Source organism: Hyla sarda, chromosome 4 (genome assembly GCF_029499605.1).
Source record: "Hyla sarda isolate aHylSar1 chromosome 4, aHylSar1.hap1, whole genome shotgun sequence".
Taxonomy (NCBI): Eukaryota; Metazoa; Chordata; class Amphibia; order Anura; family Hylidae; genus Hyla; species Hyla sarda.
In genome coordinates, this window is record NC_079192.1 from 196,448,814 (window position 1) to 196,467,580 (window position 18,767).

Here is an 18,767-nt window from a genome sequence, read left to right on the forward strand (position 1 = left end):
CTTATTTTAGATTGCTCTCTCATCTTAATAAAATAGATAGGACATACCAATATAAGTATAACACTTAATCATGTTGTTCAGGAGGTATAGCTACATCTATTCGCAGAGAATTTTATACAACCCTGCTGGTTCATTGTCCATAAGTGATGATATGTCATATTGGCCAATGGCTGGCAGCAGCGCCCACATGCCAGTACAGTTGTCATACAGCCACAGCATGGTGCAGGGGAGAGATTTAACATGAGCACTGTATTTTGTTTTAGAATATGTTTTGCCGTTTTATTTCTTTTAGCTTAGATGACCTTTATGAGTAACCTGAAGTGCAGATACACAGGACTATAGTGTGTATTCTATAAACAAAAAACAGTACGGCACAGGCACATACAAATCAGTCCGTACCGCAACGTGCACTTTTCCAAGCCACTACGTACTTACCTCAGTGTATAGTGGACGCTGATGCCAGGGTGCTCAATCCTTACAGGTCAGGAGAAAGGTGAATGCAAGAGCAAAGAAAACTGGAGGGCACTCTCCATAGGTCAGGTAAAACACTTGTCTATTTTATACGGAGCCACAGGTCACAAAGTGCAGGAATAGTTATATTCTATGACTCCTTCTAGGGCTGGGCGGTATGACCAAATGTGTGTATCAAGGTATTTTTTAAACTTTTTGCGATTCCACGGTATATAACTATTTCCTACCCCCCGCTCCATATTAATTATCAGCCCACATCCACCCGCTTGCGCTGACACTCTATACTGTGCGGTATCCCTATGCCCAGGCTGCAGAAGGTAAACAAAATAAACTTTAACTCACCTACGTCGGCCTTAGGCTGGGGATGTGAACGTCGGAGAGCCGTCAGCCTATCACCGGCCACAGCGATGTTCCGCCTTTGGCCGGTGAAAGGCTGAGCCCACTGTCATGTAAGAAGCCGGCTTCTTACATGACAGTGGGCTCAGCCTATCACCGGCCGAGGTGGAACGTCGCTGCGGCCGGTGATTGGCTGACGGCTCTCCGACGTTCACATCCCCAGGAAACAAGTGAGGCGGCCGGTACCGGACAAACAGGAGGGGAGTTAAAGTTTATTTTGTTTATTTTTTGCAGCCTGGGCATAGGGATACCGCACAGTATAGAGCAGTGGTCTCCAACCTGCAGACCTCCAGATGTTGCAAAACTACAGCTGTTGGCTGTCCGGGCATGCTGGGAGTTGTAGTTGTGCAACATCTGGAGGTCCACAGGTTGGAGACCACTGGTATAGTGTGTCAGCACCGGCGGCCGCAACAAACAGGACGAGGAGGGCAGCGCATGCGGGTGACATGTGAGTAGTACCCTGATGGGGACAGCACTGGGCCAATAATTAATTTGGGGGGGGCAGAACAGCGCTCGCAGGTCACATAGGATTAGTTCCCCGATGTGGGGACAGCGTAGCGCTGGGCTGATTCATTCATTCCCAAAGGGGAGGGGCCAAACCAGTGTTGCGGTATGGGTTAAAATTCATATCGTGCAGCACAAAAATTTCGGTATGAACTGGTATACCACCCAGCCCTAACTCCTTCTACACTAAGGAAACATTCGCATACCTATATGTTCAATGGATGCCACCCTAAAGGGCCTGTGCTACCAAGGGTAAGAACACACTATGTTTTGGCCCCCGTTAATCGTATGCGTCGGCATCCCGCCAAAAACAGGATGCTGACGTATACTGTTAACAGGCGCAGCGGACCCCATTCAATTCTATGGCTGAAAAGGTGTCAACTTTTGTGACGTATGCGCTATTTCTAAAGCGCAACAGCCCCTGTCATGAGTGCGCTTAAAATAGCGCATATGTCACTAGGGGTGACAGTTCGGCAGCAGAAGGGATACCGGCATATAAAATTAATGGGGACCAGAATGTAGTGGCCCTTATTTACCAAGAGTGGAGTGTTTGTTTCTTTGTGGGTTTTAATTCCCTACAATATAATTCTCACAGTATTTACTAAGCTTTCCCTACATTTGTTTATTTATTTTTTAAACATACACGCTGATCTTCCAGGTTTTCCTCAGCTGAAATCCACCACATTCACACTTAGTAAATATGTTGGGTTTTTGTGAAAATGTCAGGAGCGCACCCCTTTTTTTTTCAGACGACCACTCCCCTTTTTTGGGTTTTCTTAGCGAAATGGAGAATTAGTCTGGGTTTTTTCAATTCTGGTGCAAATTCTGTTGCAGACAGAATTTCTGGCGCAATGTGGCGTACAATCCGACAAAACATGTCAGGTTTGCAATAGTAAATGAGGGCCAGTGTTTTCCTTCCTACCCTAAGAAACACCTAAACCTGCATTTATCAGTCTGCCCAAAACCAAATCTGTCTGGAGTTGCCCATAACCAATCGGAGTTCAGCTTTCACTTTACTAGATCATTAAGATATAAAAGCTGAACTGTAGTCCATTATGGGCAACAACAGACAGATTTAGATTGGGGTAGATTGACATCTGAGCCATAGAGGGAGATTTATCAAAACCTGTGCAAAGGAAAAGTTGCCCTGTTTCCCATAGCAACCACTCAGCTCGCTTCTTTCATTTTGCAGAGGCCTTGTTAAAAGTGAAAGAAGCGATCTGATTGGTTGCTATGGGCAACTTTTTCTCTGGACAGGTTCTGGTAAATCTCCCCCTAGATGTTAGTGTTAGGGGTTAATAGAGGTAAACTTTACAGGAGCCAGTCAGCAGGCCATTACATCGCTGACACTGCCCCCCACATGACCAGGAGGGACTACACTTATCGCCCCCAGCGGCAGGGCGGGTACTGCAGATCACCGTTCATACATATGCCCTGGTGTATCAGACTACAAGACAACCCGGCCCTCACAAACACACCGGCCGGGAGCAGCCCCGGTGTCATAAGTGTCAGCACTGCACCCCCAGCAGGCCTGCCTTTCCCGCCCACCACAACACGCCGGCCAGAGGACACCGCCACCGGGCACAGGCAACCAATCCGCCGCGCCCAGAACCCCGACTACTCACTCCGGGAGATAACTGGAAGAGAACGAGCTCCACTTGTACACGGTATAAGACAGCACTCTGCTCCCCGCCGCCATCTTGTCAGCAGGAAGACAGGGGGCGGGGCTCAGCTCTTAAAGACACAGATACCGGGTGGGCGGGATGTGTGACAGGGAACACACACGAGGTGAGCATGAGGAGGACGGCTGGAACGGCGCCGGTTGTTTACCCGCCGTGTACGGGGCTCAGGCATGGCGGTGAACTGTGCAGGGAGCTTGTGTCTGCCCATTGGCCTATGAAGGGATGTTTCCTGCACACATTAGAACAATGCCATAACCTGAGGAAGGGTACACTGTGTGCCCATACCTGTATTCGGCTAACCGCTTCATCTGAACAGGCTCCTGCTGTTCCATTACAATTCATTTTAGGGATGCAATAATGACTTTACCTCTAGACCAGTGTTTCCCAACCCAGGCGCCTCCAGCTGTTGCAAAACTACAACTCCCAGCATGCCCGGACAGCCTTCGGCATCATTACTGTTTCCCAACCGGGGCACCTCCAGCTGTTGCAAAACTACAACTCCCAGCATGCCCAGACAGCCTTCGGCATCATTATTGTTTCCCAACCAGGGCGCCTCCAGCTGTTGCAAAACTAGAACTCCCAGCATGCCCGGACAGCTTATTGTTTCCCAACCCAGGCGCCTCCAGCCTTCGGCTGTCTGGGCATGCTGGGAGTTTTGCAACAGCTGGAGGAGCCCGGGTTGGGAAACACTGCTTTAGATTGTGTATGAGCGCTAGGTTCACATCTGCGTCAGCGTTACATTCGACAAAAAAAACTAAATACGGAAAGCTCAAGTACCACATATAACTGGGAAAACTCAATTTAAAGGGGTACTCCGCTGGAAAAACATGTTTTTTCTTTTAAATCAACTGGTTCCAGAAAGTTACACAGATTTGTAAATTACTTCTGTTAAAAAAAATCTTAATCCTTCCAATACTTATTAGCTGCTAAATACTACAGAGGAAATTCTTTTCTTTTTAGAACACAGTGCTCTCTGCTGACATCTCTGTCCATTTTAGGAACTGTCCAGAGCAGCATATGTTTGGACAGTTCCTAAAATGGACAGAGTTGTCAGCAGAGAGCTTCCTCTGTAGTATTCAGCAGCTAAGTACTGGAAGGATTACGATTTTTAAATAGAAGTAATTAAAAAATCTGTTTAATTTTCTGGCACCAGTTGATTAAAAAAAAATAAATATATTTTCTTTAAACTCTATGGGATCCGGTGGTGTCTGTTTTGCAAGGGACAGTCCAGCTCCGCTCTGACACAGATGTGAGCTTAGCCTAATGGCCTAGATTTATCAATCGGAGACCACAAACTAGTGACTTACTTATAACAACCAATCACAGCTCAGCTTTCATTTTACCAGAGCTCGGAAAGATATAAAAGCTGAGTTGAGTGATTGGTTATGGGCACAACCAGACCATTTTTTTCCTCTTAGGCTTGGTTTACATTTCACTGTTTCCTTAAAGGGGTAGTCCAGTGGTGAACAACTTATCCCCTATCTTAAGGATAGGGGATAAGTTGCAGATCACGGGGGTCCGACCGCTGGGGCCCCCTGCGATCTCCTATATGGAGCCCCGACAGCCCGCGGGAAGGGGGCATGTCGACCTCCGCACGAAGCGGCGGCCGACACGCCCCCTCAATACAACTCTATGGCAGAGCCGGAGTGCTGCCTTCGGCAATCTCCAGCTCTGCCATAGAGATGTATTGAGGGGGCGTGTCAGTCACCGCTTCGTGCGGGGGTCGTCACCCGCTATCTGGGCCGAGAGCTGGGGCCCCGTGCAGAGAGATCGCAGGGGGCCCCAGCGGTCGGACCCCCGCGATCTCAAACTTATCCCCTATCCTTAAGATAGGGGATAAGTTGTTCACCACTGGACTACCCCTTTAACAGGATTGTTAACTTTGTTGTCTGCAAAGACATAGTCAACTACACCATTTTATACAGCAAAAAAGAAAAAAAATGATTCATTCTCTTTTTTTTTTTTTTTTTATTTATTATTATTATTATTAACAGATTTGTGAGAATCTCCAAATAAAACAAAAAAATATAGCTTTTTAATTATTAAAAATGTTCTGCTTGTAAGACTGATAGTCGCTACATTAAATAAAAATGACCATGTGGCTATTTTATGGTGGCATCATTTGCTAAGTGTCCTTTTACCCCCTAGAGCAGTGTTTCCCAACTTTTTTTGGCACGGGGCACCCCTCCTGAACAAAAGAAAGGGAAAAGCATCGCAGACACTTTAGGACACCGACTCACAAATGACGTCTTCTCTAATCAGCGTCATTCCCTTTTCTTCTCCATCTGGCCCCACCATGACTGTTTCTTCCAGCCACAATTCTTCACCGTTAAACCTGCAAAACAAACCTATTAGGCTCCGCAGAGGGGTGTACATGGGTGACAGAGGGGTATACATGGGTGACAGGGGTGTAGAGGAGTGTACATGGGTGACAGAGGGGTGTAGAGGAGTGTACATGGGTGACAGATGGGTGTAGAAGAGTACATGGGTGGCAGAGGGGTGTACATTGGTGACAAAGGGGTGTTGGTGGTGGACAGGAGTGTACATAGGTGAAAGGAGTGTAGAGGGGTGTACATGGGTGACGGGTGTAGAGTGTACATGGGTGACGGGTGTAGAAGGGTGTACATGGGAGACGGTGGTGTAGAGTAGTGTACATGGGTGACAGGTATACATGGGAGACAGAGGGGTGTAGAAGAGTGTACATGGGAGACAGGTGTAGAAGAGTGTACATGGGAGACAGGGGTGCACATGGGTGTCGGGTGTAGAAGAGTGTACATGGGTGACGGGTGGACAGGAGTGAAAAGGTGGTAACAGGGGTGACAAAGGGACAGAGGGGTGAACATGGGTGACAAGGATGTGGTCAGAGGGGTGAACAATGGGGGTGAACATGGGTGACACGGGGATGAGAGAGGGGTGGATAGGGGGTGGACATGGGAGACGGGGTCAGAGGGGTGGACATGGATGACAGGAGGGTGGACAGGAGTGAAAAAGGGGTGAATGTGGGTGACCGGTGTAGACTGGGGTGTGGACGAGGGGGGGGGTTAACGTGTTACAGGGGAATGGACAGGGGTGGCCAAGGATGACAGGAGTGGACATGGGGGGGGGTGCACATGGGTGACAGGAGGGGGGTGGACAGGGTTAAGAAGGGGTAACAGAGGGGTGGAGAGAGTACAGTACCTTAAGCAAGCCTTTTTTCTGGAATCTGGCACAGCTTCCACATTTGTCCCTGCTCCGGCAGGGCACACATTCACTGCGCCGCTGGGAGGAGGGGGACGCTGGGGCACGGGTCATTACATCGCATGGGAATCCGGCAGAGCACCGCCAGAGCACTCATTCATTGCGCCACAGGGAGAGGGGGGACTCTGGGGAATGGGTCACTACACCGCCGGGGCACGGGTCACTACACCACCAGGGTACTCTCACTGGGCCGCAGGGGGGAGAGCGCCGCAGAGGTACGCTGGGGGATGCTGTGTGTGCACGCACAGCAAAGCGCACACATACTTCCCTTCCCCCTCCTGCAGCGCCGTGAGTCACAGGCGCGGTAGGCCGGGGCGGGAAATTTAAAATAAATAATAAATTTGACGGCAAAATCCCATGGGAATCACTGCCCTAGAGGACGCAGGAAATGTACGCCCTGGCTGCTTGGTACTTATCGCACCAGGATGTACATTTAAATCTGCAGCATGGACAGTCAAAGCGAGCACAGGATCTGCACTCGATTAAAGGGGTTATCCAGGAATAGAAAAATTAGCTAATTTCTTTCAAAAACCGCTCCCCATCTGTCTCCAGTTTGTGTGTGGTATTACAAAATCTTGGGGAAATAAATCCCCTCAGGGATAACCCTGACTAGAGGCACCCAAAAACATTTTTTAATAAAACTTAACTTTTATTCTAACAAAATTAATAAATCTTTATTAATTTTGTTACAATAAAAGTTGTTATATTAAAAAAAAATTTTTTTTGGGTGCCTCTAGTCAGGGTTATCCCTGAGGGGATTTATTTCCCCAAGGAATTTTGTTGTGATTATTAAGTTCCCGGAGACCCCCAAGGGGAAACTTTTTGGTAGTATGGTATTACAACTTGGCTCCATTCACTTCAATGGAACTGAGCTGCAGAACCACACTAGAGATGAGCGAACTTACAGTAAATTCGATTCGTCACAAACTTCTCGTCTCGGCAGTTGATGACTTATCCTGCGTAAATTAGTTCAGCTTTCAGGTGCTCCCGTGGGCTGGAAAAGGTGGATACAGTCCTAAGAGACTCTTTCCTAGGACTGTATCCACCTTTTCCAGCCCACCGGAGCACCTGAAAGCTGAACTCATTTATGCAGGATAAGTCATCAACTGCCGAGCCGAGAAGTTTGTGACAAATCGAATTTACTGTAAATTCGCTCATCTCTAAACCACACCCAACCTGGATACAGACGGGGACCGTTTTTTGAAAGAAATCGGCCCAGTTTTTCTATTCCTGGATAACCCCTTTAATAGACAGCTCCTTTCAATTCCTAAGGCCGGGTTCACACGGTAGAATTTCTGCACTGAATTCTGCATGAATTTATAGCCAATACCCTTCACACATTAGAATTTCTGCTGCAGGAATGCTAGCGGAGTGAATTGGCTATAAGTTCATGCAGAATTCAGTGCAGAAATTCTGCTGTTTGAACCCGACCTAAGGCCGTGTTCACACGGCGAATATTCCGTGCAGGCTTCCGCTTGGAATTTCCACTGCAGCAGTGTCCTGTTGAATTCAATGGGACTCTTCTGCTCTGGGCACATGGTGGAATTTCTGTGCCAGATATTTCCGGCACAGAAATTCCTTTTTCCGTGTCCACACAAAAAATTAACCCGTTCATTCTTTGTGTGGATTGCGTACAAAATGCATAGCCGCCTGTGAGAGGGCGCATGCTGTGTGGTCCTAGCACCGGCAGATTCTTTTGGCGCCCTCACTGTGCAGAATGCCCGCACAAAGATTTTCAGTGTGAACATTCCGTTTTGGAATTTCTGCATGAATTTATAGGCAGTGCACTTCAATTGGATTCCGCTGTCCCGTTCACAGAGCAGAATTTCTGCATGAATTTATAGGCAGTGCACTTCAATTGGATTCCGCTGTCCCGTTCACAGAGCAGAATTTCTGCATGAATTTATAGGCAGTGCACTTCAATTGGATTCCGCTGTCCCGTTCACAGAGCAGAATTTCTGCATGAATTTATAGGCAGTGCACTTCAATTGGATTCTGCTGTCCCGTTCACAGAGCAGAATTTCTGCATGAATTTATAGACAGTGCACTTCAATTGGATTCTGCTGTCCCGTTCACAGAGCAGAATTTCTGCATGAATTTATAGGCAGTGCACTTCAATTGGATTCCGCTGTCCCGTTCACAGAGCAGAATTTCTGCATGAATTTATAGGCAGTGCACTTCAATTGGATTCCGCTGTCCCGTTCACAGAGCAGAATTTCTGCATGAATTTATAGGCAGTGCACTTCAATTGGATTCCGCTGTCCCGTTCACAGAGCAGAATTTCTGCATGAATTTATAGGCAGTGCACTTCAATTGGATTCCGCTGTCCCGTTCACAGAGCAGAATTTCTGCATGAATTTATAGGCAGTGCACTTCAATTGGATTCCGCTGTCCCGTTCACAGAGCAGAATTTCTGCATGAATTTATAGGCAGTGCACTTCAATTGGATTCCGCTGTCCCGTTCACAGAGCAGAATTTCTGCATGAATTTATAGGCAGTGCACTTCAATTGGATTCCGCTGTCCCGTTCACAGAGCAGAATTTCTGCTGCAGGAATTCCATTAAAATAAATGGGCAATTAATTTCTGTGAAATTAACTGCAAAATTTCTGCCATAAGTGGTTTCTTTCTAGCAGAATGAAGATGTGCACCGAGAAGTACCTGCTGTTCTGTCAGTAGGTGAATAATGACATAGATCTGGCCTTCTGAGTTCCTTTCCCCTGTGGCCACTTTGGGTCATGTTCTCTGGTTGCCCACCAGTCCATGACTTAGCCAGTATCCATGCTACAGTTCCTCAGGCGTATGCTTATGTTTCCCCTGGGCAGTCTGGTGTTGCAGCGCTTTTGCACAGATGTGATGTCACAAGGGCTGCACCAGAAGTTCCTCTTGTGTTCATGTCCGCCACTCCAATTTGGCGTGCAGGCGGCAGGACACACTAGCGGAAGATTCGCCTGAGTTTCTTTTCCTGATTTGTTGCCCACTGGGATACACTGGTGAATTGAGTCAACTGGTTTGTGATTTGCCATGGATGAATTAATAAATGAATCCTGGCCTAAAAAGGGTTTAGGCCTCCTCCTTGCCATTCGGATGCTGTATAGAATGAACTCCATCTCACTTTGGTACCTCCCACTGAAGTAAAAGGACTCCCCAGATTTTCACCACTCTCTGCTGAAGTGAAAGGAAAACCTGCTTCCCTATAATACTGAGGGGAGTCATGGGATTTGCTAATGATGTGTATCCAAGAACAGTCTGACAGTATCCTGAACTTAGTCAGCACTTCCTGGCAAAGTGAAATAAATTGGCTGGTACAGGTGCAACAAGAAAGCAAACAAACATCCTGCACATAGTATTTTGTTTGCACATATTATGGCTGACCATATTTCCATGAGACAAAAATAGGACAGGTAATGAAATATACATATACAGATGTATATAAATCAAGATACAAAAAATTGTAGAAACGTGCCCCAAATACAGGCTGTCAAAAATAGACCCAAAGGGAACACACCTGATTAAAACTTAAAGGAGTACTCCCCTGGGGAAACATTTTAATCCTTACAGTACTTATCAGCTGCTGTATGCGCTACAGGACGTTCTTTTTGAATTTCCTTCCTGTCTGACTACAGTGCTCTCTGCTGACACCTCTGTCCATTTTTGGAACTGTCCGGAGCAGGAGAGGTTTGTTATAGGGATTTGCTCCTACTCTGAACATTTCCAAAAATGGACAGAGGTGTCAGCAGAGAGCACTGTTGTCAGACATAAAGGAAATCCAAAAAGAAAAGAACTTTCTCCGAAACATGCAGCTGCTGATAAGTACTGGAGGGATTAATATTTTTAAATAAAAGTAATCTACAAATCTGTTTAACTTTCTGGAACCAGTTAATTAAAAAAAAATGTTTTCCAGTGGCATACCCCTTTTAACTAATGAAACATTCTAAGAATTAGTGCCCTACAGACATCAGCAAATTATAGTGGCCAGCCTGATGGCCAACAACTAGCTAATAGGACCAGAGGCAGGTATGTAACAAACAAAAGTTTTAATAAAAGTGAATAAGCCCCTCCCCCATAAAAAAAAAATCCCCTAATTTCCTATTTAAAAAAAAAAGTGTAAGCATTTTTTATTAACATATTTGGTATGGCTAGGTGCGTTAATGTCTGGTACATAAAAACATTATGTTAATGATCCTGTATGGTGAACGGCGTAAACATTAAAAAAAATCAAGTCCAGAAATATTGATTGTTTTAATCACATCATATATCAGAAATAAATTGATTAAAAGCAATTTGAAAAAGACTTCTAAACAAGAATTGTACTGATAAAAACTACAGATCATGTCGCGAATAAAGAGCCCTCCTACATCCCCGTATATGGAAAAATAAAAGTTATAGGGGTCAGAAGAGGACAATTTTAAATACACTAATTTTTTCAATAAAGTTTGACTTCTTATAACAGTAGAGCAAAATTAGAAAAACTATTTACATTTAGTATCCTTTTGGTTTAAATGATTTTTATTGGTTTTTGAGAAAATTTTTAGAACAAGAAATGTTGGCCAAAGATAACAAAACACAGCCAAAAGAACATTACAAAACAATGTATCATATTCATATAGAATTTGAATCGAACAAACACTCAGTAGTATTATAGGTTTGTGTATCTAAAAAATTGAATAAAAAAAATTATAAGGATATTGTATAGTCGTTTTAATCGCATTGACATACAGAAGATAACAACCTAATATTTTTACTATAAAGTTCACTGCGTGCAAGATCACGGGGGTCCCCAGCGGCGGATAGGGGATAAGATGTCTTAGCGCCGGAGTACCCCTTTAAAAAAAAGTAATGGCTCTTAGAAAGCGAGGAAGAAAAAGCGAAAATGCAAAATTGGAGTTTTCCTGTTCCCAAGGACAAAATGGGCTGTGTCCTTGAGGGGGTTAAAGTGGGTTCTGTCTTGGAATTTACTTAGGCAAGTCCAGCAGAACAGTTGGCACCAAGTAACAGCAGGATCACCACATCTCCCCAAGGATCAGCACATCTGAAGCTGGGCCAGTATATAATGCTTGCTGCATTTTTCCCACATTGGCCATTAGTTTATAGTGGGGCCAGGGCCGGTTTAGTGTGTGATGTTTATTTTATTATTAGCATGGAGTTTTTAATTTCAGATTACTTAAATTCACAGAGCCATCGGCATATCACCGGCCACAGCGATGTCCCACCCCGGTTGGTGATAGGCTGAGCGCACTGTCATGTAAGGAGCTCTGGCCGGCTTCTTACATGACAGTGCTCTCAGCCTATCACCGGCCGGGGCAGGACATCACTGCGGCTGGTGATACGCCGATGGATCTGTGATGTCTGTGTCCCCAGGAAATTAATGAGGTTAGCACCGCTGGAACTGGACCAACGGGGGAACGTAGGAAGGTATGTTAAAGTTTATTTTATTTTTGCAGCAATATATAAAAGTCTTGCACTACAGTTGTCCTTTAACTAAAAAATTCTGATTAAACAATTTTACAAAAACTATATAAAAAAATAAAGTGGGCAGGGCAATGCATTTTCGGTTTCAGTTTTCGGCCAAGCACAGCCTAAATTTTCGGTTTTGGACCAAAATTTCCCTTTCGGTACATCACTAATCTATTGTATATTTATTTACATTATATGTGGGTACAAAGCTGAGGGCCTTTAACTAGATTTTTATCTAGTTATGGGCCCTTTGCTCTGTGCTACCACATATTTTATATAATTATATACTATGCATATATAATTAATAGGCCCACGGGTGGCTCTGTGCCTCCCATATAGTTGTAAGTGGCAGTTGCAGGCCCCCTCTCCAAAGTATATGCCTCCATATAGTACAATTTGTTATAGGCCCCTGGTTCTTTGCCCCCCCCCACCCCCCCACTCCTCATTGCAGTAGGTCCCTGGACAAGAGAAGCACTGAAGGCTGATGTGGGCGGTAGTTGGTTTCAATAACTATATTGTCCTGTAGAGATTTATGTCAAGGTGAAGTAGATGAATAAACAGGTTATGAAACAGGTTTTGGTTTTTTTGTGTGTTAAAGGGGTACTCCCGTGGAAAACTATTTTTTTTTTTTTTTTTTAGATCAACTGGTGCTAGAAAGTTAAACAGATTTGTAAATTAAGTATACTAGATACAGAGTCCAGCACTGCAATGGTGATCACTGCGGTAAACCACGAGGACACAGGTGGATACTGACACAAGCCAATCCAACTAGGTGCTCAGTCCAAAAACACAATAATTGTAAGCAAAAAGAAGATGTGAAAAGTATAAGACGGCACTCACCGGGATTTTCAGGCTTTCAAAAACTTTCTTTATTGCATAAGCAAAAGGTGCATAGCGGTGCGGTGTGAAGGCAGGTATCCGGCCAGAACGCTGGGGAACGAATGCAGCGTGATGGTTGCAGCTGTGTCGTGCTTCCGCACTTCCTCAAACCATCCTCATGGTCTGAGGAAGTGCGGAAGCACGACACAGCTGTAACCATCACGCTGCATTCGTTCCCCGGCGTCCTTGCCGGATACCTGCCTTCACACCGCACCGCTATGCACCTTTTGCTTATGCAATTAAGAAAGTTTTTGCAAGCCTGAAAATCCCGGTGAGTTCCGTCTTATACTTTCCACATCCTCTTTGTGCTTACAAGATTTGTAAATTACTTCTATTAAAAAATCTTTATCCCTCCAGTACTTTTTAGGGGCTGTATACTACAGAGGAAATGTTTTCTTTTTGGATTTCTCTGATGTCACAACCACGGTGCTCTCTGTCCATTTTAGGAACTGTCCAGAGCAGGAGGAATTTCCCCATAGCAAACATATGCTGCTCTGGACAGTACCTAAAATGGACAGCAGAGGTCAGCAGAGAGCACCATGGTCGTGACATTAGTAATCCAAAAAGAAAAACATTTCCTCTGTAGTATACAGCCCCTAAAAAGTACTGGAAGGATAAAGATTTTTTAATAGAAGTAATTTACAAATCTGTTTAACTTTCTGGCACCAGTTGATAAAATAAAAAGTTTTCCAAGGGAGTACCACTTTGTTTTTTTTTATTGAAAGGTCTTAATTCATTTACACTACTTCAAGAAAACAACTTGAGTGTAATGGGGCATGGTTAACTTTTTGCAGTGGTCAGTGATTTATCAACTGTGACATTATAAAATGAGTACAGAATTAGTTGAAGGACACAGAGAAGTGCACACTGGCCATTTAAGGTGCAGCCAGTACATGCCCGCAGCTCCTAGACTGCAGTCCAGGAATTGTGTCCATGGAGGAAGCAGCAGACTGGCAGGTAGAGCAGAGAATGCGGACCGGTAGCAGTGAGGGCCTGGACACACTACACACCGACGGATGCCAAGCAGCATTATAGGCAATATGTAACAGTTCAATGTTGCATGTTCTAGTGGTTTGGAGACCAACGAGATGGATTGTCAGATTAAAAGAATGGTGCATAGTGATTAATTCTGTACTGTGACGTAGCATACAAACAGTCAAAAAGGGGCCACACATACCTTCAAAAGAAGTTTGTACAACATTGGATTACAAGCGAGACATCCAGCTGCAGGTGTTCCATTGTCCATGTGCCACTACTTTCAAAGGCTATCATATTGCATAGAAGGATTACAATGGAGGCTTGAATATCTTTCTCAGCAAGGAAATTGGTCTGAGGAAATATCACACCATTCCTACTCCCAAAATTATGGGGTGGGATGGCATTAATGTACGGTAGTCAGACCCCTCTAGTCTTCATTCCAGCTACTCTAACAGGTCAGCATTACATGGATTTGGTTGTGGAATCAGTGCTATGTCTGTTTTCTCTGAAGTGTTGACCACACCTACCAAAGTGCATTAAAGGGGTACTCCGGTAGAAAACATTTTTTTTTTTTATCAACAGGTGCCAGAAAGTTTAAAGAGGCACTGTCATTGTTGAAAACTTTTCATACATTGCAGGACTCATTATAATATGTCATTTCACAATATACAACTGTTTATTTTTTTTTACATTTTCACCCGAAATTAAAGCTCAAAATAGCTGCCACTAGGGGTCGCCTGTCTTTAACCCAGACAGACTAGTCTAGATTTTGCAGCATACTGGATACCAGCCGTAAAGTGTATAGGAGATCCTTGCAGTATCAGATACAGTGAATGCGCACACACAGGCAGTCAGTCACTGCGCCCCCCACTGCATCCAGACAGCACCAAGGTTAGTAGCTAATTCAGCCCCTGCAGAGAGGCCTTGCCTCGCATCTTGCGGAGGCACAATCCGGGTGGGCAAGCGAGCTGACGGGCAGGCACAATTCAAGATATGTGGGCAGTCAGGAGGCTGCTGCGGGCGGGCATCGGTGGTCAGGCGCTATGGCTGCTGCGGGCGGGCGTCGGTGGTCAGGCGCTATACCTGCGGGTCCCGAGAGTGCTGCAAAATACTGCAGCAGCCTCCACTGTGTAAACTCGCCTATGTCTCCTCGGATTTTGTTGGTCTATAAGTGACTGCGTCTTAGCTATCCTCCCAGCCAGGGCCTCTGCACATGGGGCTATGTACACTGCAGAACATTCCATCCTCGTGTCTTCCACAGATCCAAGGGTGCAATGCTCTGCAGTCTGCACAAAGCCCCACCTGTATAGAAATGTACATACACACACTGCTATATACATGGGGGGGTATGCGCAGACTGCAGAGTATTGCACCCTTGGATCTGTGGAAGACAATAGGGTGTAATGCTCTGCAGTCTGCACATATCCCCCCATGTGTATAGCAGTGTGTGTATGAACATTCCTATACAGGTGGGGGTATGTGCAGACTGCAGAGCATTGCACCCTAGGGTCTTCTACAGACACGGGTGCAATGCTCTGCAGTCTGCACATACCCCCACCTGTATAGGAATATTCATACACACAATGCTATACACATGTGGGGATGGGGTATGTGCAGTCTGCAGAGCATTGCACCCCAGTGTCTGTAGAAGACCCTAGGGTGCAATGCTCTGCAGTCTGCACATACACCCACCTGTATAGGAATGTACATACACACACACTGCTATACACATGGGGGGGGGTCTGTGCAGACTGCAGAGCATTGCACCCTATGGTCTTCTACAGACACTGGGGTGCAATGCACTGCAGACTGCACATACCCAATCCCCACAAGTGTATAGCAGTTTGTGTATGTACATTTCTATAAAGGTGGGGTATGTGCAGAGCATTGCACCCTTGTCTGTAGTACAGACAAGGGTGCAATGCTCTGCACATACCCCCACCTGTATAGGAATGTACATACGCACACACACTGATACACACATGGGGGGGTGTATGTGCAGACTGCAGAGCATTGCACCCTAGGGTCCTTCTACAGACAGGTGCAATGTTCTGCAGTCTGCACATACCCTATGGGAGCTATAACAAAAAGTATTTAAAAAAAACAACTCCTTCCCAAAATAAAAGAATGATTCCCCCCCCCCCCCCCGCATTTCCCATTTTTTAAATAAAATTATGTAAAAAAATATATATAATTTATACACAAATGTACTACAGACAAGGGTGCAATGTTTTGCACATTCCCCCACCTGTATAAGAATGTTTATACACACACTGTTATACACATGGTGGGGTATGTGCAGACTGCAGAGCTTTGCACCCTATGGTATTCTACAGACTAGGATGCAATGCTCTGCAGTCTGCACATACCCTATGGGAGCTATAACAAAAAGTAAAAAATGTAACAATCAAAAAGAAAATGAAGCCCTTCCCATTAACCCCTTCCCTAAATAAAAGATTGAATCTCCCCCACCACCTGTGCCATTTTTTAAAATAACAGAATGTAAAAAAAATAATAATAAAAAGTATGTGGTATCACTGCGTGCATAAATGTCTGAACTATTAAAAATAATGGTAAATAAATTGCCCTGTCGATGACGTACACATAAAAAAAAAAATACTAAATTCCAAAATAGCGCATTTTTGGTCACTTCATATGCCATAAAAAAAACAATGAAAAGCTATCAAAAAGTCCCATTAAAACAAAAAATGGTACCAATAAGAACTATAGACCACGGCGCAAAAAACATATATCCCCCGTAGGCCAGGTATGTGCAGAGCATTGCATCGGTCAGTGACCCAGGGCCTCTGAGTCTGTACAGTCCCTGCTATTCACATCTGTACATACACTAGAGTGAAATGCTCTGCACATAACCCCATGTGTACTACACATACATACACTACACACACTGTTATACATGGGGAATATGTGCAGAGCATTGCACCCTACTGTCTGTACATTCCTATGTTATCATTGGGAACGGGTGGGAGTGGGATTAAAAAAACAGTCCCACGCAGGGCTCTTCTTTGTACAGTACAGATTGCCAGCAATTAGATTACAGGTTAGACCTCCAGGGGCTGTAGGTATTGTCTCCCCTACTTTGGGCACTCCAGCAGCTGCAGAACTACAACGCCCATCATGCATCTACAGACTGCATGGGCATTACAAGAGTTGTAGTTTAGCACTAGCTGGAGGGTCCAAGGTTTCTGACAATCCCTGCCCGCTTCCCCAATGTATGTGTTTCACTCCTGCCCACTACCACATGTGCATACATTCCTACCCACTCCCACTAACATTTATCCAATAAAAAAAAAAAAAATAACCTTTGGTTGCAAAACCCCTTCCACACTATCTCCCAGCTTTCCCAAGCTCCTGAATGTGCCAGGAGCTTGGGAAAGCTCAACTGCACATCAACTGCATGGCCACCATTGCCTGGATTAATATATGATTTCTGATTTTTTGCCAGTGCATAAAGTAATATAGCTATAAGCAGATATGCCATTCAGGAGCATGGAAAAGCAATGTCAGATATTCTCACCTAGCTTTTCTATGCTCCAGAATTGCATTTCTGCTTATAGCTATATTACTTTATGACCAGGCTAATTTCAGAAAGCATGCAATAATCCCTAGAATGGCTGCCATGTGGTTGCTGAACTAAGCATATGTGCTATTCAGGAGCCTAGAAAAGCTGTATGAGACCATCAGATCTTGTAAGGCCAGGTTCACAATGCGGAATCTCCATCCAGAATAAATCCGATCAGAGACTGTGGGGGACATGTATCAAAGATTTTACCCCTGTTTTGTGTGTATTTTTTTGCGCAAAATTTTGCGCAAGACCTTTTTTTTGTGCACTTTTTGGTAGAGATGTGGTGATATGGGGTACCTTAGAGTGACATCTATAGTACGCATGGATTTATTAACTGCGTACTTTTCCTTTACACCAAAAGGTCGCAAGAGCTGTTTTTTTGCGCAAATATAAGCCATCTTGGACTTAACGTAGCAAGATGCTCTAAATCATCTATTCTATTTTCCAAAGAGTGGATTGAGGAGATTACTATATTTACCCGCAATTTATGAAGCTCATTGCGCTTGATTGATAAATTTAGCTCTTCTGCGCATAATTTAGAATTCAGGAAAAGGGGTAAAATGCTTCTACCATACACAAATAATGATACATGTCCCCCTCTGAGTGCATGCAGCACTGAGTGAATAAGTCTGCACTAGGACCACGGAGACATCTCGGTCCCCATAGCTTTACTAGAAAAAGATAAAACAGATAGAAAATGTATTCATAAAAATGTTGTACATTATATCTAAAAAATCCTTTCAATAATTTTATAAAGATCTAATATTATATTTATACATTTTATCTGGTTATGAACTCGCCATAATGTTTTAGAAATACTGCAGGCAAGCTCCAAGCATCTTCCTCTGCGTAACATGTACAGCATGAAACCAGAGAGAAAAGGGTTACAGAGTAGAGTGCGGTGATTGGCTGACAGCTCAGGCTCGCAGATGAGTCATCACTGTGAGACAGACTGACACGCCCCCTCCAGCCTGCACAATGAAAAAGTTACTCAGCAGCAGATAAATGCTTATATCTCGGGATATACAGGTCCGAGACACATAAAAATGATATGCACATGATTAGGATTAGGTACTGAGTAACCTATCTTTTTTTTTTTTTTTTTTGCACTATGACAGGTACGATTTAACAGATTTGTAAATTACTTCTATTTAAAAATCTTAATCTTTTCAGTACTTATCAGCTGCTGTATGCTCCACAGGAAGTTCTTTTTCTTTTTGAATTTCCTTTCTGTCTGACCACAGTGCTCTCTGATGACACCTCTGTCTGTATCAGGAACTGTACAGAGCAGGAACAAATTCCCATAGAAAACCTATTCTGCTCTGGACAGTTCCTAACATGGACAGAGGTGTCGGCAGAAAGCACTGTGGTCAGACAGAAAATAAATTAAAAAAGAAAAAGAATTTCCTCTGTAGTAAAAAGCAGCTGATAAGTACTGGAAAGATAAAGATTTTAAATAGAAGTAATCTACAAATCTGTTTTATCTTTCTTGAACCAGTTGATTTAAAAAAAAAAAATTCCACCGGAGTGCCCCTTCAAGTTGCTACCATGTGACTGGCTGACAAGCAATTTGTGTTAA

The 18,767-nt window shown here is 44.4% G+C and overlaps 1 protein-coding gene across 1 annotated transcript in view; it reads right to left on the reverse strand.

Annotated features, from left to right (window-relative positions):
- Positions 1-3,645, reverse strand: part of MKLN1 (muskelin 1) — a 53,891-nt gene extending 50,246 nt beyond the window's left edge. The window contains exon 1 of the mRNA XM_056573193.1: positions 2,997-3,645. Coding sequence (XP_056429168.1) covers positions 2,997-3,070 — 74 coding nt within the window. The 5' untranslated portion in view covers positions 3,071-3,645. The remainder of the gene's footprint in view (positions 1-2,996) is intronic.
- Between the last annotated feature and the right edge of the window lie 15,122 nt (positions 3,646-18,767).